General features: G+C 39.5%; 1 protein-coding gene across 4 annotated transcripts in view; it reads right to left on the reverse strand.

Annotated features, from left to right (window-relative positions):
* ROS3 (RNA-binding (RRM/RBD/RNP motifs) family protein) overlaps positions 1–17114 on the reverse strand; it is a 43979-nt gene extending 26865 nt beyond the window's left edge. Inside the window, exons 1-2 of one of the 4 annotated variants that reach the window (XM_077366189.1) lie at positions 16694–17114; positions 16145–16392 (exon numbers count right to left, since the gene is read on the reverse strand). In XM_077366189.1, the coding sequence (XP_077222304.1) occupies positions 16145–16392; positions 16694–17084 (639 nt within the window). In that variant the 5' untranslated portion in view covers positions 17085–17114. Of the gene's footprint in view, positions 1–11051; positions 11294–16144; positions 16490–16693 lie in introns of all 4 variants that reach the window. The other 3 variants (XM_077366191.1, XM_077366193.1, XM_077366190.1) reach the window with 3 other exon arrangements.
* Positions 17115–24138: the final 7024 nt, after the last annotated feature.

Genomic DNA, 24138 nt, shown 5'->3' on the forward strand with positions numbered 1-24138 from the left:
CCTTAACAGTTCCTAGTTGGGAAAGAGACTGGACATATCTTTCTGTATACAACTAGCATCAGTCTTGCCTACATGTACATGTCGTGAGGTGACTTATCTCGGTCATCTGGGTAGTAGACCCTAAGCAAGAAGAGTGGGTGCGATGATTGGATCGCGCAACCGAACCGGATCAAATAAAGAACAACTTGTGGACAAGACAGTATAAAATTGTTCTTCCAGACAGGACCCTTCACATGTCCTTAAACCTGAGGGATCTTATTGGTCTGTCGGCCCGTTCTAGGGTCTTAGTCTATTTTATAGTGATTCTATTTTAGAGTCACATTCGGATAGAGTTATATCCTAGAGCAAACCCTCGAGACCCATAGTGATACTCAACAAGGGATTCTTCGCCCTAAAATTTAGGGATTGACATCTACAATTTTGTCAGAGCGGTAGGCCTATTAAATAGCCTGGCCAGGCGGATTTGATAAAATGTTTATCGGAAAGTTTTATGAAACATTGAATTGTTTTCAAAGGATTTTACAAATGCATTTGGAGGCCGAACACCGCTTGACCAAAATGGTATACCAAGAGTGGGCCAAGGTGGTAAATGGTGTCCACCTCCTGTATGACTCAACTCAGTAGATGTAGTTACAAAGAAAGGACTTGCACATACATGATGTGATTAGAGGTAGGATGATCTGATGGTCATCTTCAGGGTTACGTCTCGATGGAGGCCACAGACCTAATGCGAGTGTAATTTAACTACAAAGCGAGATCGTTGTGGGGCCCACCATAGGGTTCTGCAGGATTTACCGTCGGATCCCTGCGACGATCCCACTCATAACTCGAATGACCCGATAACATCCAAACAGATCAGGGTTCCGCATTTTATGTAATTGCACGAACGGATATGATCCGTTAGATTAATATGGATATTAATTAATTATATATATATATATGTTGAAATATGTATATATACATGTCTTTGTTAAGTAAGTAACAAGAGACAATAAGAGAATTTTTCGAAGACAAATTGGAGCCGAAACAACTCCCATTGGATGTGAGTTATTAATCAATTAAATTGTTAATTAATTATTTAATTATTATACATTATTATGTATTATTAATTTGATTAATAATAAGCATAATAATGTGTAATCCAAATGATGATAGTTATTCCCAAACCGGTTTTGCAAAAGTTGCGGAATTGGAACAGAATTAGGAATTGGGATAGGACTACACATTTGGATAAGGTTTGTGGGGCCCACCACACTCCCAAATCAGTTGGAGAGCTGAGGAAAAGAGTCCCAATTGCTCAAGGACTTTGAGTTGCACTCAAATTCCTTGTTGGATAAGAATTGCTAAATTGTAGGATCTTCAAAGCAGGCAATTTGTTTCCAACACCAACTCTTATGAGATAAGGCAACAAGGGCTGGAGAGAGACTTCATACACGTTCTCCCATGTATCTTAGGTGTCCCCACATAGCCTTGGAGGTTTGGGAGAGTCCCAATGGCTCGAGGAGTCTCAATTCAAGTTAGTTTCTCAATTGGATAGGAATTGGGAAGAGAAACAAGGATTTATGAAACCAAAACTCTATTTTCTATAAATGAGAGAGGGCTGAACGAATTTTATGTGAGGAATACTCCAAAATTCGTTCTCCCTTGCTTCCCCCTTTGGAAAATCGTTTTCCATCTCTCTCTCTCTCTCTCTCTCTCTCTCTCTCTCTCTCTCTCCAAATTGAAATAGTTTCAAAGAGAAAGGCTTCCAATCAATTTCTCTGTTTTCTACAACAAATTACTGATTAGATCAGACCTTAAGGGTGCGTTTGGATCGCTGGAATTAGGAATAAGAATGGGTATCCCAATCCGTCTCCCCAGATTCAATTGTTTGGGTTGTAATTTGGTAACGAAATGAGGAGGACGGGCTGAATTTTCGCGGGATGATCCAGGGGATTACGATACCCACCCCAAGAGGTGATATTCTGATTCCCGTCTCTCTCTTCACGCGTATTTCACCGAAAATCACTCTCCATCTCAACGTCATCGTCCCCAAAACCTAACCTTGAAAAAATCAGAGTCCCCAAAACCCATCTCAGAAGACTCTTTACAAAACCCATCTCAGGGCCAACCCAAAACCCATCTCAGAAGACTGTTTAAAAAACTCATCTCAAAGGCCAACCCAAAACCCAAACAAAGAGGACTAGAGAGGATCAGAAAAAATATTGTTCAAACCAAACCCATCATGGAGGCCATCTTCTTCTTTGGTTTGCACATCAGCTTCTTCGTTTTGCCCTGAAAAAATGCATAAAACCCATCTCACAGTGAAGGAGGGCTAGGGTTTGTTGTTGTTGTTGCTGTCAGTGTTGTTGTTCTTGAGAATGGTGTTATTGGGGTTTTAGATATTAGGCGTAGAAATGTTGTTGGGGAATTTGAGATTGGGTGTATAAATGGGGTGGTGAAGATGGGAGGAGATGATGGCGATGCGAAATATGGTGGTGAAGATACCGTCCATTGCCTCTACATCCCATTCCTAATTCTTACCCAAACATTAGAATAGGAATCGAGATTCCCTTTGACATGAGAATTGGAATTGGAATTGGAATTGGAATTGGAATTGGAATGTGAATTCCGATTCCTTATTCCTGCAACCCAAACGCACCCTAAAGAGGTGAATAAGAGTTATTCACATCCACAATAATCCGAGCAAAAAGAATCAATCGATTCAACTTGCGGGGTTCGCGGCATTCAGAACGATCGCAACCGTTCTAGGAGTAGATCAAGCAGCGTGGCTCATTGATTTCTTCTTCAAAGAGGTATTTCTTTATGTTTGATTAACATAACTAACTAATCTAGACTCTTGGATCTTGGGCAATTGCAAGATCGAAAGGAAAAATTTAAAGTTCTATGCGATTTTTATTCCGCTGCGTACAGCAATCTTGCCGGAAGGGGATAACCTTCCTTCAGTAACTACTTAGGTAACTACTTAGGCAACTACTTAGACTCTCTCATTTAAAAGAGAGAATGACACATGCCAATGGCAGTTTTTGTACAACATAGCTACATGGGCAACTACTTAAAACGCTTTAAAAGAGAGTATGACACATGCAATGGTAGTTTTTGTAGGAAATAACTACTTGGGCAACTACTTAGGACTCTTTCTTAAAAGAGAGAATGATATGTGGCCAAGAGTAATTTTTGTACGATTTAACTACTTGTGGTGTTCTCTTTAAAAGATAGAATGACACATGACACCTCATAATTGTCTCAATACCAAATTACAAACTTACAAAATAAATAAATAGATAAGACATCAAAAAAACATTACAACGCACGGTGTCCTAATAGTAGCCTAACACAAATAATAAATAATCTAATGATCTATGAAACTATGAACAATTGTATTTTTCTTTTTCTTGTGTTAGCAGGCTGGGCTTGGAGTGGTTTGATTACCTCCCGCCGTAAATTGTATTTTTCTTTTTCTTGTGTTTAACCCTTCTGTAATGTTTGTGGACCATCTCGGTTCCCTTTAATTCAATATATCACTATTTCAAAAAAATGAAACTATGGACAATTTGTTCTACGATCCATCTCAATCAAAGCTTGGAAATCCATCACCTCGAACCAAAAGGAGGTAATGGTTGGATATTGGCACCCCCATCTACGCTGGTATACTCGAAATCCTAGCTGGATGCCCTCATCAACTCTCCCTGATTTGGAGAGACTCACCTCCGGTGTAATAAAACTCCAGTATCACTCGTACAAATCGGGGTTGAGTCGTTGAAGCTCGTCTGACATGATTCTCTGGTTCTCCACTCTCCTTGAGTTTGGCAAATGATTAACTTCAAATCTCCATATACGTCAAGATTCTCTATGCCTAAGGCCAATGCGGCCTCAAGCCCAACAATGCATGCTTCATACTCTGCCATATTGTTGGTGCAATTAAATTGTAACTTAACGGCAAGGGGAACATGCTCATTTCGGGGTGACACAAGCAATGCCCCTACTCCTTGCCCTGTTTGGTTTGCTGCACCATCAAAATACTCCATGCTCATCCACGCCACTTCACCAAGAATTTCCAGTAACTTCCAGCACGAGCGGTGACTATTTGCTCAACAAGGATATACTCAATTTTTTGTCTTTTCTTGGGGAATGTGGGTAGAAGTGATAAAGGAGATGGGGCTAGTAGTGAGAAGGGAGTGGGCAGATTTGATGTGGTAGCTCCGTCACCATGAGTTGATCCGCCAGTGAAAGAATTTAATGGAAGAAGGGTAAGGTTTAAACAAGCAGTTTAGAAGACTACACCAAGATCAGGTGCAGAAGGTGGTCCCTTGAAAGATACTAGGTCCTGCACATTAAAAATGGTGTTGATGCCTAATTCTGAAGGTTGTTCGAGGACATGCATTGGCACTAATCTTCTTTAACACTTAAATGGACTTGCACTTTGGGCATGTAGCTTCTTTACTGTGCCCATAGGGAACCACTCGAGTCAGCAGGGGAATCATTACCATGTCACCTTCTTTGAACTCATGACGCATGGGGTGTACATCTGCAAAAAAATTGTAATATTCGTTGCTAGCAGATATCTTCTTCTGATTTCAGCATGCAATTCATGAATGTGTCAGGAAAAGGATTATGCTGATTCGGATGGCCTAGAGCCAGGTGAAATAGGAATGAGATCAGAGGGTTTCCTATGTTGATATTGTAACTATCTCTAAAGGGCGGCAACCTGTAGACCAGTTGACTGGTAAGCGAACTCGGAAGTAGGAAGGAGTCATGTGTCCCGCATCGCTTCTATCACTTGCTTCCCACTCTGGCAACTATGGGAAAGACATGATCCCGGGTAGAAACATGATCACCCACAAGACATTTAAAAAGATCCCTGACACTTCGGTTAACGACCTCTATCTGGCCATCTGTCTTGGGATAGAATGCCAAATAAAATTGAAGCTTGGTGCCTAACTAATGGAGAGGAGCAAGAAGGAAAAAACACGTCGGTTAACGACCTCTGTCTGGCCACTGTAACTATCTCTATTTTGTCATCTCTTGCTTCAACCATCAGATTGTTGCCGCGCCTTCCTCTAGGTCTTCTTGCCGCCATGGAAGAAAGACAATGAAGAAACGCCGCCCAAGAACTAATCTCAACCTCCGATACCAAATAATGGAGAGAAGAACAAGAGGGAAAAAAACACACAAGAGAACTTGAGGAAGGAGGATCAAATAATGGGAGTCAACCACAATATTTTCTTTACTTCATTCAAATATTTTCTTCAATGGTTCAACATACATAGATCAACCCCCTTTTACATATTTTTCCACTACCTAAACAATTTACTCCAATTACAACTTTGAACCATACTATTAATAACCTAAGACTTTGAACCTACTTTTTTTTTTGAAAGGTAACAACTTTATTGATTAAAAACAGAAAGAGGGGACAAGATGTCCCCTACAATACAGAGACCGATCAGCCCAGAACATATAACAACTAATTCATAATGTAAATCCTACCCAGCCCCCACCCCATTACATTTCACGGGATAATGATGCACATTGAATGTAAATCCTACCCAGACTTTGAACCTACTTGGAAACTATAAAAAAAAAACAACTTTCAAAACACCTTATAACTCTAATCTCCTAGGTTCCAATGCAACAACTTCCAAAAAACTAATACTTTGACCACAATTATAACACTAAAATCAAGATCCACCATTCTAGGCATGCATGCATGCCACCATTTGAGCTACATCACTAACACTTGCCACAATGTCTTTCAAAAATGACAGGTGAACTTGGCATCACGGTCTGATATCATGGTTTTAGGCAATCCATGTTACCGAACAACCTCCCAAGAGAAAAGTTTCTATGCCTGAACCGTCGGAGGTTTTGAGCAAGGGATGAAATGGGGCATTTTAGAGAAACGATCAACAACCATAGTTGTCAAACTCTTACCACTCATACGAGTCAACTCCAAAGTCGAGTTGAGTCGTTGGGCTTTCGAGGAGAATCGCATGGGTGACATGCCTCTGTTGAAGACTCTTTAGAGTCGTCTGGTGACTCAAACGAGTCGCTACAAGTCGACTAGAAAAAATAAGACTCTTACGAGTTGAGTCGCTGGGCCTGGGCTTTCTTGTTTTGATGGTTGAAAACTTAGAATTTGGAACTTAGAACTTAATTTTTTTTTTGTATGCAAGTTACAAGCATATAGTTATTTATATTTTTAGCTTAGTGCTTCATTTGTGTTGTCGGGCTATATTTTCTACATGCTCCATCTTTTGATATATAATTATATTTTTTCAACTAAATTTCTATTATTATCAAAAACTCTTACGAGTCATGAATCGAGTCAAGTTACGAGTCATAAAATTAAGAAATCGAGTCACGAGGGGAGTCACGGGTTGACAACTATGTCAACAACTACAAAGATAGAGTCATGATCCCATGAAGTTCTAAGAAGGCCTAGAAGGAAGTCCATACTCACATCCTGCCATGTTACCTATGGCACAGGCAGAAGAGAATATAAGCCGGTATTTTGTTTCCTCTGTTTGGTACTTTTGGCAAGTACAGCATTGACTAATAATCCTGGATATATCTCGTATGAGACTAGGCCAATAGAATCGATGTTTTTTTCCGTAGGTAAGATGGGATCAAACCTGTGAGCTCAAGGTTGAGAAACAAAGCCTCAACCATTGAGCTATAGGCCCGACCCCAAATTTTTTAGAATCGGCCTTCTACCACGGCAATTGTCTTATCTCTACCAAAGTGGCCAGCAACAACATGAAGCTCCCACACAACAAAGTCTCTAAGGGAGGAACTGGGTAGACACAGTCTGCTGCCCCTAAACAAGAACCAACATCAAATCAAATAGTCATAGCCCAGACCGGGATGACCCTCAATCAAAGAAGTGTGTTCTACACTCATGGAGTCTCTGAGTGTGGACATCCGGCTAAATGCATTGGCAGGTTTATTCTCAATACCAGCTCGGTGTTTGAGAACAAAAGTATATTCTTGTAGAATTCAAATCACTTCACGTGCCTAGGGCTTAATTCCTTCTTGTGAGTTGAGATAGTTTAAAGCTTGATGGTCGAAGGATATCACAAACTCATGGTGACCAACAATGAACTACTGATGAGCAAAGGAAAGTGTCCCAACCTGATTCTTTGGGTTCAAGGCTTTAAGTCTTGTCTTCCTTTAGGAGCTTGTGATGTGATTCTCGGAAGATATTGGCTGAGAACTCTCAGACAGATTATGTGAGACTTCTCCAAGCTATCCATGGAGTTTTATCATAACGGAAAGAGCTACACGATACAAAGCAAAAAGGCCACTGATGTGAAAGGGATTGGACTATTGGAGATGAAGAAGTCATAACATGAGAAAAGGCAAGCAAGGATTCCTCCTTCAACCCATCGGTTCAGAGATGACTCACGAAGATCCCAAAATGGATCCAAGCTTGAAGAGCTTGCTTGCTCGATTCAAAGATTCATTTTCAGAACCCCAGGGGTTATCACCGGTTCGGACACAAGATCATCAGATCCCTCTTCACAACGACAGCAAGCCAAAGTTCAAGATAAAGTTGAGATCACATTTTCATCTGATATCTTTCTTCTGATTTCAGCATGCAATTCATGAATGTGTCAGGAAAAGGATTGTGCTGATTCGGATGGCCTAGAGCCAAGTGAAATAGGAATGAGATCAAAGGGTTTCCTATGTTGATATTGTAACTATCTCTAAAGGGCTGCAACCTGTAGACCAGTTGACTGGTAAGCAAACTCGGACATAGGAAGGAGTCATGTGTCCCGCGGTTAACAACTTCTGTCTGGCCATCTGTCTTGGGATGGAATGCCAAATAAAATTGAAGCTTGGTGCCTAACACTTGCCACGATGTCTTCCAAAAATAACCGGTCAACTTGGCATCACAATCTGATATCATGGTTTTAGGCAATCCATGTAACCAAACAACCTCCCTAAAGAAAAGTTTTTCTATGTTTGAACCTTCGGAAAGGGTAAGGTTTAAACAAGCAGTTTGGAAGAGTACACCAAGATCAGGTGCAGAAGGTGGTCCCTTGAAAGATACTAGGTCCACCACATTAAAAATGGAGGACACCTAATTCTAAAGGTTGTTCGAGGACATATGCATTGGCACTAATCTTCTTTTAGACTTTAAATGGACTTGCACTCCGGGCATGTAGCTTCTTTACTGTGCCCATAGGGAACCACTCAAGTTAGCGGGTGAATCATTACCATGTCACCTTCTTTGAACTCATGATGCATGCGGTGTACATCTGCAAAAAAATTGTAATATTTGTTGCAAGCAGATATCTTTCTTCTGATTTCAGTATGCAATTCATGAATGTGTCAGGCAAAGGATTAAGCTGATTAGGATGGCCTAGAGTCGGGTGAAATAGGAATGAGATCAACTGGTTTCCTACGTTGATAAACTGTGACTATCTCTAAAGGGCTGCAACTTGTAGACCAGTTGACTGAGCTATTGTAAGCGAACTCGGCCATAGGAATGGGTCATGTGTCCCGCATTGCTTCTAGCATTTGCTTCCCACTCTGCCAACTATGGGAAAGACATGATACCAGCTAGAAACATGATCACCCACAAGACATTTAAAAAGATCCCCAGGACTTCGGTTAACAATCTCTGTCTGGCCATCTGTCTTGGGATGGAATGCCAAATAAAATTGAAGCTTGGTGCCTAACACTTGCCACGATGTCTTCCAAAAATAACCGGTGAACTTGGCATCACGATCTGATATCATGGTTTTAGGCAATCCATGTAACCGAACAACCTCCCTAAAGCAAAGTTTTTCTATGTTTGAACCTTCGGAGGTTTTTGAGCAAGGGATGAAATGGGGCATTTTGGAGAAACGATCAACAAGACAACAACTACAAAGATATAGTCGTGATTCCATATAGTTCTAGGAAGGCCCAGAAGGAAGTCCATACTCACATCCTGCCACGGTACCTATGGCACAGGCAGAGGAGTATATAAGCCGGTATTTTGTTTCCTCTGTTTGGTAACTTGGCAAGTGCGGCATTGACTAATAAACCTGGATATATCTCGTTTGAGACTAGGCCAATAGAATCGATCTTTGTTTTCATAGGTAAGCTGTGATCAAACCTGTGAGCTCAAGGTTGAGAAACAAAGCCTCAACCATTGAGCTATAGGCCCAACCCCAAATTTTTTAGAATCGGTCTTCTACCATGGCAATTGTCTTATCTCTACAAAAGTGGCCAGCAACAGCATGAAGTTCCCACACAACAATGTCTCTAAGGGAGGAACTGGGTAGACACAGTCTGCTGCCCCTAAACAAGAACCCATATCAAATCAAATAGTCATAGCCCAAACCGGGATGACCCTCAATCAAAGAAGTGTGTTCTACACTCATGAAGTCTATGAGTGTGGACATCCGGCTCAATGTATTGGCAGGCTTATTCTCAATACCAGCTCGGTGTTTGAGAACAAAAGAATATTCTTGTAGAATTCAACACACTTCACGTGCCTAGGGCTTAATTCCTTTTTGTGAGTTGAGATACTTTAGAGCTTGATGGTCAGAGTATATCACAAACTCATGGTGACCAACAATGAACTACAGATGAAGAAAGGAAGGTGTCCCAACCTGATTCTTTGGGTTCAGGGCTTTGATCCTTCCTTTACGGGCTTGTGATGCGATTCTCGGAGGATATTGGCTGAGAACTCTCAGACCGATTATGTGAGACTCCAAGCTATCCATGGAGTTTTCTCAAAACGGAAAGAACTCCATGATACAAAGCAAAAAGGCCACTGATGTGAAAGGGATTGGAGAAGAATAAGTAAGTCATAACACGAGAAAAAGCAAGCAAGGATTCCTCCTTCAAGTAATCGGTTTAGAGATGACTCGTAAAAATCCCACTATCGATCCAAGCTTGAAGAGCTTGCTTGATCAATTCAAAAATGCATTTTCAGAACCCAGGGGGTTAGCACCGGTTCGGGCACAGGATCATCGGATCCCTCTTCACAACGACAGCAAGGCAAAGTTCAAGATAAAGTTGAGATCACATTTTCAACCAATCCATGACTTGCCGTATTTCAAGGATCATGGAGTTGTGCAACCCTTGCAGCATGCCATACTTGATCATGGGATGGTATATCGAGGTAACCACATCGTCAACTAAGTTTGATTCAATGGGAAAGTGACAGCAAAGGTGATGAGACATTGGAGAGATTTGATGAACGTATGGCCAAATTTCCAAATGTGAACAATGGTGACAAGGTTCCTCTTTAAGGGGCAAGGAGGGATACGTTTTTATCTTTGCTACTTGGGTTGAGTTAATTAGATGGGTCTCCAAATAATGATAAGGGTTAGCTATTTAGATAGGGATAAGTTAGTGTCTTGATATGACTAAAGTCTTATTGCTATTTTGTTGTTTCAGTCCGAGTCCTATTAGGAGAAGTCTTCTTATTTCAGTTGGTCTGGTAGTGTTGTTCTTTCTCTATAAAAATAGTACAACAGAGATGTTTTAAGGGGAGAAGACAAAACTTATTTGCATCTTCTTTTTCCATAGAAGATTTAGAGGCAGCTTTCCCCTCAAAGTGACCCATTACTCTGTTTCTCTTTACTGTTAAATCGTTCTTTTTGGTTTGGCTCGGTATCATTGAACGGGAAAAAAAGGTTATTACACATTATCCATAGATGCATAAAAGATATATTAGAATCATAAGCTCATGCATGAAAGATATATGAGTCTGGTGAGTAAAAAACAGAAGTCCACATAAAGATGGGTTTTGCTAAGCATCATTTAATTGCTATAGGGAACATGATTTTACACATATTTGGATACACTTACACATGTTTTGAGATTTTTTACTCAAAGTATGTGTAAATTCATGATCCCAAGGGCAGTTAAATGATGCTTAACAAGTGCCCAAATATCATATTAGAATTCTCAACAGAACGGGATCTGACACGGTGTGGTATTGCAGGCCAATGAAGAACTAATTGTGACATATAATGTAGTTAGGCTCTAATCAATTACTATTTGATTATGTATAGAGAGAGAGAGAGAGAGAGAGATTGAAATACCGTGCTGAAGAGCTTTGAAAGAGCTTTTTCGGAAGAAGGAAGGAAATCCATGTAAGCAAAGCTCCGCCCATTAGTACGGACGATCTCGATCCCTTTGATTGTTCCCAACGAGGAGAAGGTTTTCTCCAGATCGGATTCAGTTACACTTCCGCCCAAACCTCCCACGAAAACCCTCGTTCCGCTTTCTGCTCCCCCTTTCTCCATCTCCCTCCAAAACCCTACTGTTTTTTTCCGAGGCCTCACTGTAATACATAGGCACGCATCACGCATGGATTGTTTGTGGAGGGACCCATCTTTTTTTATCAATTTGGGACCGTTCTAGAAGAAATCCAAGGTGAGCTGAAACAATTAGATGATCCGGATAAACTAAAGGTGGGGCCACCTATTTACAAGACACGCATGCCTCATCCTATCTATCTATCTATCTATATATATATGAAGCTTCGATATATATATATATATATATATATATATATATATATATATATATATATATATGAGAAAACGGTTCCTACACATATGTGTAGAGAGTTCTCTACACACTAGCTTAAAATACAGTGGGGGCCCACATTGTTTGGGTGATCCAAGCCATCCATTTTAAAGGCCCTCACATAGATAGGGTGTCTGCAAAAAATCAGATCCATAGGATCATCCTAACCCTACGATTTGTGGAGGTAAAATGGATGTCTTTAAACCTTCAAAAATTAGTCCATTATTTGCCTCCACAGTTCGAATGGTTAGGATGATCCTATGGATCTGATTTTTTGTGGACACCCTATCTATGTGAGGGCCTTAAAAATGAATGGTTTGGATCACCCAAATAATGTGGGCCCCCACTGTATTTTAAGCTAGTGTGTAGAGAACTCTCTACACATATGTGTAGGAACCGTTTTCTCATATATATATATATATATATATATATATATATATATATATATATATATATATATATATATATATATATATCGAAGCGTCATATATCTATAGATAGATAGATAGATAGGATGAGGCATGCGTGTCTTGTAAATAGGTGGCCCCACCTTTAGTTTATCCGGATCATCTAATTGTTTCAGCTCACCTTGGATTTCTTCTAGAACGGTCCCAAATTGATAAAAAAAGATGGGTCCCTCCACAAACAATCCATGCGTGATGCGTGCCTATGTATTAAAGTGAGGCCTCGGAAAAAAACAGTAGGGTTTTCGAGGGAGATGGAGAAAGGGGGAGCAGAAAGCGGAACGAGGGTTTTCGTGGGAGGTTTGGGCGGAAGTGTAACGGAATCCGATCTGGAGAAAACCTTCTCTTCGTTGGGAACAATCAAAGGGATCGAGATTGTCCGTACTAATGGGCGGAGCTTTGCTTACATGGATTTCCTTTCTTCTTCCGAAAAAGCTCTTTCAAAGCTCTTCAGCACGGTATTTTAATCTCTCTCTCTCTCTCTCTCTCTCTCTCTCTCTCTCTCTCTATACATTCCTTAATCAAATAGTAATTCATTAGAGCCTAACTACATTATATGTCACGATTAGTTCTTCATTGGCCTGCAATACCACACCGTGTCAGATCCCTCTTCACAACGACAGCAAGCCAAAGTTCAAGATAAAGTTGAGATCACATTTTCATCTGATATCTTTCTTCTGATTTCAGCATGCAATTCATGAATGTGTCAGGAAAAGGATTGTGCTGATTCGGATGGCCTAGAGCCAAGTGAAATAGGAATGAGATCAAAGGGTTTCCTATGTTGATATTGTAACTATCTCTAAAGGGCTGCAACCTGTAGACCAGTTGACTGGTAAGCAAACTCGGACATAGGAAGGAGTCATGTGTCCCGCGGTTAACAACTTCTGTCTGGCCATCTGTCTTGGGATGGAATGCCAAATAAAATTGAAGCTTGGTGCCTAACACTTGCCACGATGTCTTCCAAAAATAACCGGTCAACTTGGCATCACAATCTGATATCATGGTTTTAGGCAATCCATGTAACCAAACAACCTCCCTAAAGAAAAGTTTTTCTATGTTTGAACCTTCGGAAAGGGTAAGGTTTAAACAAGCAGTTTGGAAGAGTACACCAAGATCAGGTGCAGAAGGTGGTCCCTTGAAAGATACTAGGTCCACCACATTAAAAATGGAGGACACCTAATTCTAAAGGTTGTTCGAGGACATATGCATTGGCACTAATCTTCTTTTAGACTTTAAATGGACTTGCACTCCGGGCATGTAGCTTCTTTACTGTGCCCATAGGGAACCACTCAAGTTAGCGGGTGAATCATTACCATGTCACCTTCTTTGAACTCATGATGCATGCGGTGTACATCTGCAAAAAAATTGTAATATTTGTTGCAAGCAGATATCTTTCTTCTGATTTCAGTATGCAATTCATGAATGTGTCAGGCAAAGGATTAAGCTGATTAGGATGGCCTAGAGTCGGGTGAAATAGGAATGAGATCAACTGGTTTCCTACGTTGATAAACTGTGACTATCTCTAAAGGGCTGCAACTTGTAGACCAGTTGACTGAGCTATTGTAAGCGAACTCGGCCATAGGAATGGGTCATGTGTCCCGCATTGCTTCTAGCATTTGCTTCCCACTCTGCCAACTATGGGAAAGACATGATACCAGCTAGAAACATGATCACCCACAAGACATTTAAAAAGATCCCCAGGACTTCGGTTAACAATCTCTGTCTGGCCATCTGTCTTGGGATGGAATGCCAAATAAAATTGAAGCTTGGTGCCTAACACTTGCCACGATGTCTTCCAAAAATAACCGGTGAACTTGGCATCACGATCTGATATCATGGTTTTAGGCAATCCATGTAACCGAACAACCTCCCTAAAGCAAAGTTTTTCTATGTTTGAACCTTCGGAGGTTTTTGAGCAAGGAATGAAATGCGGCATTTTGGAGAAACGATCAACAAGACAACAACTACAAAGATATAGTCGTGATTCCATATAGTTCTAGGAAGGCCCAGAAGGAAGTCCATACTCACATCCTGCCACGGTACCTATGGCACAGGCAGAGGAGTATATAAGCCGGTATTTTGTTTCCTCTGTTTGGTAACTTGGCAAGTGCGGCATTGACTAATAATCCTGGATATATATCGTTTGAGACTAGGCCAATAGAATCGATCTTTGTTTTCATAGGTAAGCTGTGATCAAACCTGTGAGCTCAAGGTTGAGAAACAAAGCCTCAACCATTGAGCTATAGGCCCAACCCCAAATTTTTTAGAATCGGTCTTCTACCATGGCAATTGTCTTATCTCTACAAAAGTGGCCAGCAACAGCATGAAGCTCCCACACAACAATGTCTCTAAGGGAGGAACTGGGTAGACACAGTCTGCTGCCCCTAAACAAGAACCCATATCAAATCAAATAGTCATAGCCCAAACCGGGATGACCCTCAATCAAAGAAGTGTGTTCTACACTCATGATGTCTATGAGTGTGGACATCCGGCTCAATGTATTGGCAGGCTTATTCTCAATACCAGCTCGGTGTTTGAGAACAAAAGAATATTCTTGTAGAAATTCAACACACTTCACGTGCCTAGGGCTTAATTCCTTTTTGTGAGTTGAGATACTTTAGAGCTTGATGGTCAGAGTATATCACAAACTCATGGTGACCAACAATGAACTACAGATGAGGAAAGGAAGGTGTCCCAACCTGATTCTTTGGGTTCAGGGCTTTGATCCTTCCTTTTACGGGCTTGTGATGCGATTCTCGGAGGATATTGGCTGAGAACTCTCAGACCGATTATGTGAGACTCCAAGCTATCCATGGAGTTTTCTCAAAACGGAAAGAACTCCATGATACAAAGCAAAAAGGCCACTGATGTGAAAGGGATTGGAGAAGAATAAGTAAGTCATAACACGAGAAAAAGCAAGCAAGGATTCCTCCTTCAAGTAATCGGTTTAGAGATGACTCGTAAAAATCCCACTATCGATCCAAGCTTGAAGAGCTTGCTTGATCAATTCAAAAATGCATTTTCAGAACCCAGGGGGTTAGCACCGGTTCGGGCACAGGATCATCGGATCCCTCTTCACAACGACAGCAAGGCAAAGTTCAAGATAAAGTTGAGATCACATTTTCAACCAATCCATGACTTGCCGTATTTCAAGGATCATGGAGTTGTGCAACCCTTGCAGCATGCCATACTTGATCATGGGATGGTATATCGAGGTAACCACATCGTCAACTAAGTTTGATTCAATGGGAAAGTGACAGCAAAGGTGATGAGACATTGGAGAGATTTGATGAACGTATGGCCAAATTTCCAAATGTGAACAATGGAGACAAGGTTCCTCTTTAAGGGGCAAGGAGGGATACGTTTTTATCTTTGCTACTTGGGTTGAGTTAATTAGATGGGTCTCCAAATAATGATAAGTGTTAGCTATTTAGATAGGGATAAGTTAGTGTCTTGATATGACTAAAGTCTTATTGCTATTTTGTTGTTTCAGTCCGAGTCCTATTAGGAGAAGTCTTCTTATTTCAGTTGGTCTGGTAGTGTTGTTCTTTCTCTATAAAAATAGTACAACAGAGATGTTTTAAGGGGAGAAGACAAAACTTATTTGCATCTTCTTTTTCCATAGAAGATTTAGAGGCAGCTTTCCCCTCAAAGTGACCCATTACTCTGTTTCTCTTTACTGTTAAATCGTTCTTTTTGGTTTGGCTCAGTATCATTGAACGGGAAAAAAAGGTTATTACACATTATCCATAGATGCATAAAAGATATATTAGAATCATAAGCTCATGCATGAAAGATATATGAGTCTGGTGAGTAAAAAACAGAAGTCCACATAAAGATGGGTTTTGCTAAGCATCATTTAATTGCTATAGGGAACATGATTTTACACATATTTGGATACACTTACACATGTTTTGAGATTTTTTACTCAAAGTATGTGTAAATTCATGATCCCAAGGGCAGTTAAATGATGCTTAACAAGTGCCCAAATATCATATTAGAATTCTCAACAGAACGGGATCTGACACGGTGTGGTATTGCAGGCCAATGAAGAACTAATTGTGACATATAATGTAGTTAGGCTCTAATCAATTACTATTTGATTATGTATAGAGAGAGAGAGAGAGAGATTGAAATACAGTGCTGAAGAGCTTTGAAAGAGCTTTTTCGGAAGAAGGAAGGAAATCCATGTAAGCAAAGCTCCGCCCATTAGTACGGACGATCTCGATCCCTTTGATTGTTCCCAACGAGGAGAAGGTTTTCTCCAGATCGGATTCAGTTACACTTCCGCCCAAACCTCCCACGAAAACCCTCGTTCCGCTTTCTCTTTCTGCTCCCCCTTTCTCCATCTCCCTCCAAAACCCTACTGTTTTTTTCCGAGGTCTCACTGTAATACATAGGCACGCATCACGCATGGATTGTTTGTGGAGGGACCCATCTTTTTTTATCAATTTGGGACCGTTCTAGAAGAAATCCAAGGTGAGCTGAAACAATTAGATGATCCGGATAAACTAAAGGTGGGGCCACCTATTTACAAGACACGCATGCCTCATCCTATCTATCTATATATCTTTAAATGAGTATTTTTCAAGCATTTTTTAAGGGAAAATAGCCCCACAATTCCTAATACAGCCTTTAAATGAGTTTTTCTCAACCATTTTTGCAGAAAATAGTCTGAAGAAACTTACAGAGAGAGATGACAGAGAGAGAGAGGCCCGATTGAAGAAAACCCCTCGCTGGGTTTTCCAAAATCGTCGTCGTGAGAGAGAGAGAGGGTGGAGATGATCGATTCTCTAGGGTTTCTGAAAACCCTAGAATCTGTGTGTGTGTGTTTGAGAGAGAGAGAGCGAGAGAGACACAGCGAGAGAGAGGGTGAGATGGCTGCTTCGTCGAATGAGGGTTTTCCTTGAGAGAGAGACAGCGGCAGCGAGAGAGAGAGAAAGAAACTGATTCCGTCGTGAGATGGCTGCTTCGTCGAATGAGGGTTTTCTTTGAGAGAGAGAGACGACGGCAGCGACAGAGAGAAACTGATGATTCCGGGTTTTTCACATGTACGGGTGAAATCAGATTCAACTTCATCCAATGGTATTTTATCAGGTAGAGTAGAAAACGTTTTCTAGGGCCGACTAGAGAAACTTTTCTCATATATATATATATATATATATATATATATATATATATATATATAAAAGGAAAGAGTCTCTAGTCTCTCTCCTAGATAGACCTGGCAAAAAGTGACCCGGACCCGCGGGTCCACCCGGCCCGCCCCTTAAATTACGGGTCCGGGTCACCGATTGATGACCCGTTTGAAATTGACCCGCGGGTCCACCCGGCCCGTCAAAAGTGGGCCGGGTCGGGTGGACCCGCGGGTGCCCGTAGAAAAGTTAAAAGCGGTTTTTTTCTTGGTAATTGTCATATTTTACTACACCATTTTGGTATTTTTTAGGTAATTTTTCTACTTGTGTCCTTTTTACGGTAATATTTCATTTCAAACTTAGTTAATTCTGAGAATCTTGCAAAATCCGTAATGATTACTTCTCTTACAAAATCCCTAATGATTACTTCTCTTATTGCTAGCAACCTTTGCCCCAGACGGTACTTCACCCAATCTTTGCACCAAAGGAGAGGCTACAAGCCGAAAAATAGCCCAGGAGAAGGTGGCTAGCAAATCCCTAAATAAATAAAAAAAACTCTTTAAAAATACGTAAAAAATCCGGGTGACCCGCGGGTCGACCCGGCCCGTACGGGCCGGGTGCGGGTCCAATGTCAATGACCCGTAATATTTTCCGGGTCACTTTGACCCGGCCCGTTTGACCCGGACCCGTACGGGCCGGGTCAAATCCGGCCCGACCCGCCCGTTTGCCAGGTCTACTCCTAGATAAGCTTATCTACTCCTCCCTTTAAAAAATCACAGTGGGCCTACGCTGTTTCGATGATCCAAAGCATTCATTTGATAGGTCCTAACATAGATAGGGTGTGCCCAAAAAATCAGCACCAAAGGGTCATCCTATAACTTCGTTTTGTGGTGCCTTGTGGTACCCAGAATGAACACATATAAACGTCCACGTTTATATGCGTCCATTTTGGACACGGTGTGCCCCACAAAATGAAGTTCTAGGATGATCCTTTGGTGCTGATTTTTTTGGGCACACCCTATCTATGTTAGGACCTATCAAATGAATGCTTTGGATCATCTAAACAGCGTGGGCCCACTGTGTTTTTTTAAAGGGAGGAGTAGATAAGCTTATCTAGGGGAGAGACTAGAGACACTTTCCTCATATATATATATATATATATATATATATATATATATATATATATATATATATATATATATATATAGAGAGAGAGAGAGAGAGAGAACGGTTCCTACACATATGTGTAGAGAGTTCTCTACACACTAGCTTAAAATACAGTGGGGGCCCACATTGTTTGGGTGATCCAACCCATCCATTTTAAAGGCCCTCACATAGATAGGGTGTCTACAAAAAATCAGATCCATAGGATCATCCCAACCCTACGATTTGTGGAGGTAAAATGGATGTCTTTAAACCTTCACAAATTAGTCCATTTTTTGCCTCCACAGTTCGAATGGTTAGGATGATCCTATGGATCTGATTTTTTGTGGACACCCTATCTATGTGAGGGCCTTAAAAATGAATGGTTTGGATCACCCAAATAATGTGGCCCCCACTGTATTTTAAGCTAGTGTGTAGATAACTTATCTACACATATGTGTAGGAACCGTTTTCTCTCTCTCTCTCTCTCTCTCTCTCTCTCTCTCTCTCTCTCTCTCTCTCTATATCTATATATATATATATATTAGAAAACATTTCCTACACACTTGTGTAGATAAGTTACCTACGCACTACCTTAAAATACAGTGGGGGCCCACATTGTTTGGGTGATCCAAACAATTCATTTGAATGGTCCTCACATAGATAGGGTGTCCACAAAAAATTAGATCCATAGGATCATCCCAACCCTACGATTTGTGGAGGTAAAATGGACGTGTATAAACCTTCACAAATTAGTCCATTTTTTGCCTCCATAGTTTGAATGGTTAGGATGTTCCTATGGATCTGATTTTTTGTGGACACCCTATCTATGTGAGGACCATTCAAATGAATTGTTTGGATCACCCAAACAATGTGGGCCCCCACTGTATTTTAAGGTAGTGCGTAGGTAACTAACCTACACAAGTGTGTAGGAAATGTTATCTCAACTATATATATATAGTAAAAACCCCCGTGCGATACATGGGCCGACAAAGAACTGTACGGACCACATCATAGGTTGATCCAAACCGTCCATGTGATGGAACACAACATAAATAGGTTGTGCCCCAAAAATCATTTCCATAGGCTGATCCTAGCCCTCCAATCTATAAAGGTTTCCATAATATGTTGTTCCTCTTAAATCGGATGGTTAAGATCACCCTATATATTTTTTATGAAAAAAGCATAAATGAGGGGCGTAGGATTCAAATTATGTGGCTTTAATTAGCTCCTTTGTGAAAAAGCATAAAGGAGGGGATAGGATTGAAAATATGTGGGTTGAATGGGTGCCTTTGTTAAAAAAAGTCAAAAAAAGTGATGTGTAATTCTCATAGAATTTTAGGAGAAATTCAAAGAATTCTCTAATTTTCTATATATATATATATACACACACACACACACACTAGTAAAAAACCCCGTGCGATGCACGGGCAGACAAATAACTGTACGAACCACATCATAGGTTGATCCAAACCGTCCATGTGATGGAACACAACATAAATAGGTTGTACCCCAAAAATCATTTCCATAGGCTGATCCTAGCCCTCCAATCTATAGAGGTTTCCATAATATGTTGTTCCTCTTAAATCGGATGGTTAAGATCACCCTATAGATTTTTTATGAAAAAAGGATAAAGGAGGGGGGAGGATTGAAATTATGTGGCTTTAATAGGTGCCTTTGTTAAAAAGCATAAAGGAGGGGGTAGGATTGAAAATATGTGGGTTGAATGGATGCTTTTGTTAAAAAAAGTGAAAAAAAGTGATGTGTAATTCTCATAGAATTTTGGGAGAAATTCAAATAATTCTCTTATTTTCTATATATATATATATATACTAGTAAAAAAACCCGTGCGATGCACGGGTCGACAAAGAACTGTACGGACCACGTCATAGGTTGATCCAAACCGTCCATGTGATGGAACACAACATAAATAGGTTGTACCCCAAAAATCATTTCCATAGGTTGATCTTAGTCCTCCAATCTATAGAGGTTTCCATAATTCCTCTTAAATCGGATAGTTAAGATCACCCTATAGATTTTTTATTAAAAAACCATAAAGGAGGGGGGTAAGATTGAAATTATGTGGCTTTAATGGGTGCCTTTGTTAAAAAGCATAAAGGAGGGGGTATGATTGAAAATATGTGAGTTGAATGGGTGCATTTGTTAAAAAAAGTCAAAAAAAGTGATGTGTAATTCTCATAGAATTTTCAAAAAAATAAAAAAAAATCTCTTCTTTTCTCTTCTGCTATATAGTGTATAGATACTAGTAAAAAACCCCGTGCGATGCACGGGCCGACAAAGAACTATACAGACCACGTCATAGGTTGATCCAAACCGTCCATGTGATGGAACACAACATAAATAGGTTGTGCCCCAAAAATCATTTCCATAGGCTGATCCTAGCCCTCCAATATATAGAGGTTTCCATAATTCCTCATAAATCATATGGTTAAGATCACCCTATAGATTTTTTATTAAAAAACCATAAATGAGGGGGGTAAGATTGAAATTATGTGGCTTTAATGGGTGCCTTTGTTAAAAACCATAAAGGAGGGGGTAGGATTGAAAATATGTTAGTTGAATGGGTGCATTTGTTAAAAAAAGTCAAAAAAGTGATGTGTAATTCTTATAGAATTTTCAAAAAATTCAAAAAAATCTCTTCTGCTATATAGTATACTAGTAAAAAACCCGTGCGATGCACGGGCCGACAAAGAACGGTACGAACCACGTGATAGGTTGATCCAAACCGTCCATGTGATGGAACACAACATAAATAGGTTGTGCCCCAAAAATCATTTCCATAGGCCGATCCTAGCCCTCCAATCTATAGATGTTTCCATAATTCCTCTTATCTTATATCGGATAGTCAAGATCACCCTATAGTTTTTTAATTAAAAAACCATAAAGGAGGGGGGTAAGATCGATAAAAAACCCGTGTGATGCACGGGCCGACAAAGAACGGTACGGACTACGTAATAGGTTGATCCAAACCGTCCATGTGATGGAACACAACATAAATAGGTTGTGCCCCAAAAATCATTTCCATAGGCCGATCCTAGCCCTCCAATCTATAGATGTTTCCATAATTCCTCTTATCTTAAATCGGATGGTCAAGATCACCCTATAGTTTTTTAATTAAAAAACCATAAATGAGGGGGGTAAGATCAAAATTATACGGCTCTAATGGGTGCCTTTGTTAAAAGCATAAAGGAGGGGTAGGATTGAAATTATATGATCTAATGGGTGCCTTTGTTAAAAGCATAAAGGAGGGGGGGGTAGGATTGCAATTATATGAGTTGAATGGGGGCATTTGTTTAAAAAAGTCAAAAAATGTGATTAAAAAACCATAAAAGAGGGGGGTAAGATCGAAATTATACGGCTCTAATGGGTGCCTTTGTTAAAAGCATAAAGGAGGGGTAGGATTGAAATTATATGATCCAATGGGTGCCTTTGTTAAAAGCATAAAGGAGAGGGGTAGGATTGCAATTATATGAGTTGAATGGGGGCATTTGTTTAAAAAAGTCAAAAAATGTGAGGTGTAATTCTCACGGATTTTTCAAAAAAATCGAAAAAACTCTCTTTTCATCCCGGCTTATTATAGTAGACTAGTAAAAAACCCGTGCGATGCACGGGCCGACAAAGACCTGTACGGACCACGTCATAGGTTGATCCAAACCGTCCATGTGATGGAACACAACATAAATAGGTTGTGCCCCAAAAATCATTTCCATAGGCTGATCCTAGCCCTCCAATCTATAGATGTTTCCATAATTCCTCTTAAATCGGATGGTTAAGATCACCCCATAGATTTTTTATTAAAAAACCATAAAGGAGGGGGGTAAGATTGAAATTATATGGTCAATCATGAGAATTTCAAGTAAAGAAAATAAATAAATGAACTATATTTCCAGCACATGAGTTTGGCATTCTTCTTATCTCTGCATTGCTTTCTTACTACTCTGTTTTTTGCACGGGATGCAAAAGAATTATGATTTTAAAAAAAATGCATTCATATAAAGATGGAAATTGGAAATGTAGCTTCTGCCTAAAAATATGGAAAAGAAGACACAGTTCAACAGTTATAGTGTGCAACAACAGTATCTATACCGTGAATATAAGACTTTTAATATGGAATTCATTTTAAAGCCAAATCATCCTAATTCGACAACTTCGAGACTCCATGAGTTGGGCATGTAGCTCAATGGTGAGGCACCGTTTCTCCACCCTGTGGTCGTCCCAGCTTACCTATCCAGAAATAAAAGAAAAAAAATTAGAAAATACGCCCTCACAGCTTAATTGACAATTTATTTGGGCATCTTGCACAAAAGTAGAGTACAATTCTAAAATTGTCAAGATTTTATTTTCAATTTTAAGTCACCTTCTAACCAATATTAGGAGAGAAGAACACTATCTCATACTATTAATTGGTTGAACACTATCTGAAGCTATTAACTACAGTTTCGAAAGGGTTGGATAATGATCTAGTGGAAGTAAGAAAATGCATGGAACATATCAAATTTGAGGAGCTCAACTTTATCTAATTGGTTCAAGTTAAAATTTAAAGAGGCATCTAATTCCTGTGTTTCTGATATAGATAGAGCCATTGTCTTGAACTCATTGGTTTAAAGAATTAGTGAGGGGAAGACCTATCTTTTAGATGCTTCAAATCTTTTACATTTGATTTACTTGAATATAAAAGGAAAAAAATAACAGCAAAAGTTCATGAAACTCCAACAAAAAAAGGATTAGGGAAAATATTTTAAAAGGAATGGAAAAAGAAAACATGAAATTGACCCAAAATCCACTGAAGGCTTAAAATTCATGAATAGACTCCCTGGATGATCAAAAGATCATACAACCCCTATTTCTATTATCTGAAGCCCATCAAAATTTCTTCACCAGATTAATATAAGGCTCAAGATTCCACCTAATGTTTCCATAAACCTATGTAAAAGCTTCAAATGAAAAGAAAAATTGAATGAAATACTTAATTAAAACCATACCCAAACGATGAAGAACTGAATTGATTACTTAAAATCCAGCAAAAGGATCAAATATTTGCAGGAAATTATTAAAAGAATGACAACGATAAACTACAAACCAAGAAGATTTAGAAAAATGTCCAATATGAAAATATTAAAACATCCAGTAGATCCGAAGCTCACCTATATTTATACAATTGCATCCAAAATCCAACCAAGCTGCCCTGAAATCATAGAAGCTATATTCAATCAATCAGATATATATTTAAATATGTATATGATACACCTGTAATATAGAATTACGACAATGTCTAAGATTGAGGAAATATGCATTCAATTATTTTCTTTTAAAACAAAAAAAAAACAGAATTTATGTGTGAAGGGCAAAAGAAAAAAAATAAAAGCAAAATTTCATTAAACTAAAACCACTAAAGGCTTCAAAAGATCAAATTTCTATTATCTCAAACCCATCAAAGAGAACAAATTTCTTCACCAAATTAACTAAAGGCCTAAAATTCCACGAAATGATCCAAAAACCTATCTAAAAGCTTAAAATGAAAAAAAAAAGTAATGAAAATCATACCCAAATGATGAATAACTGAATTGATTACTTAAAATCCACCAAAAAGGATAAAATAGTTGCAAGAAATTATTATAAGAATGGAAACTAAAAAGAAGCATTAGAAAATGCCCAATATATTAGCCCCATAGTGAAAGAAATACAAATAAGGCATCAGAGTTGGCAATTGAAAATGGAAATCATATAGTTAGTCTACATTGGTCAAGGATTCGGTACAAATCACTCTTATTATTGACCTTTTCTCATTGGCAGATGTGATGATGTCACATAATAGAACTCCAACACAGGCATTG

This window comes from Tasmannia lanceolata, unplaced genomic scaffold, assembly GCF_043159265.1.
Source record: "Tasmannia lanceolata isolate RefF3 unplaced genomic scaffold, GAP_Taslan_0.1 ptg000023l, whole genome shotgun sequence".
NCBI lineage: Eukaryota > Viridiplantae > Streptophyta > Magnoliopsida > Canellales > Winteraceae > Tasmannia > Tasmannia lanceolata.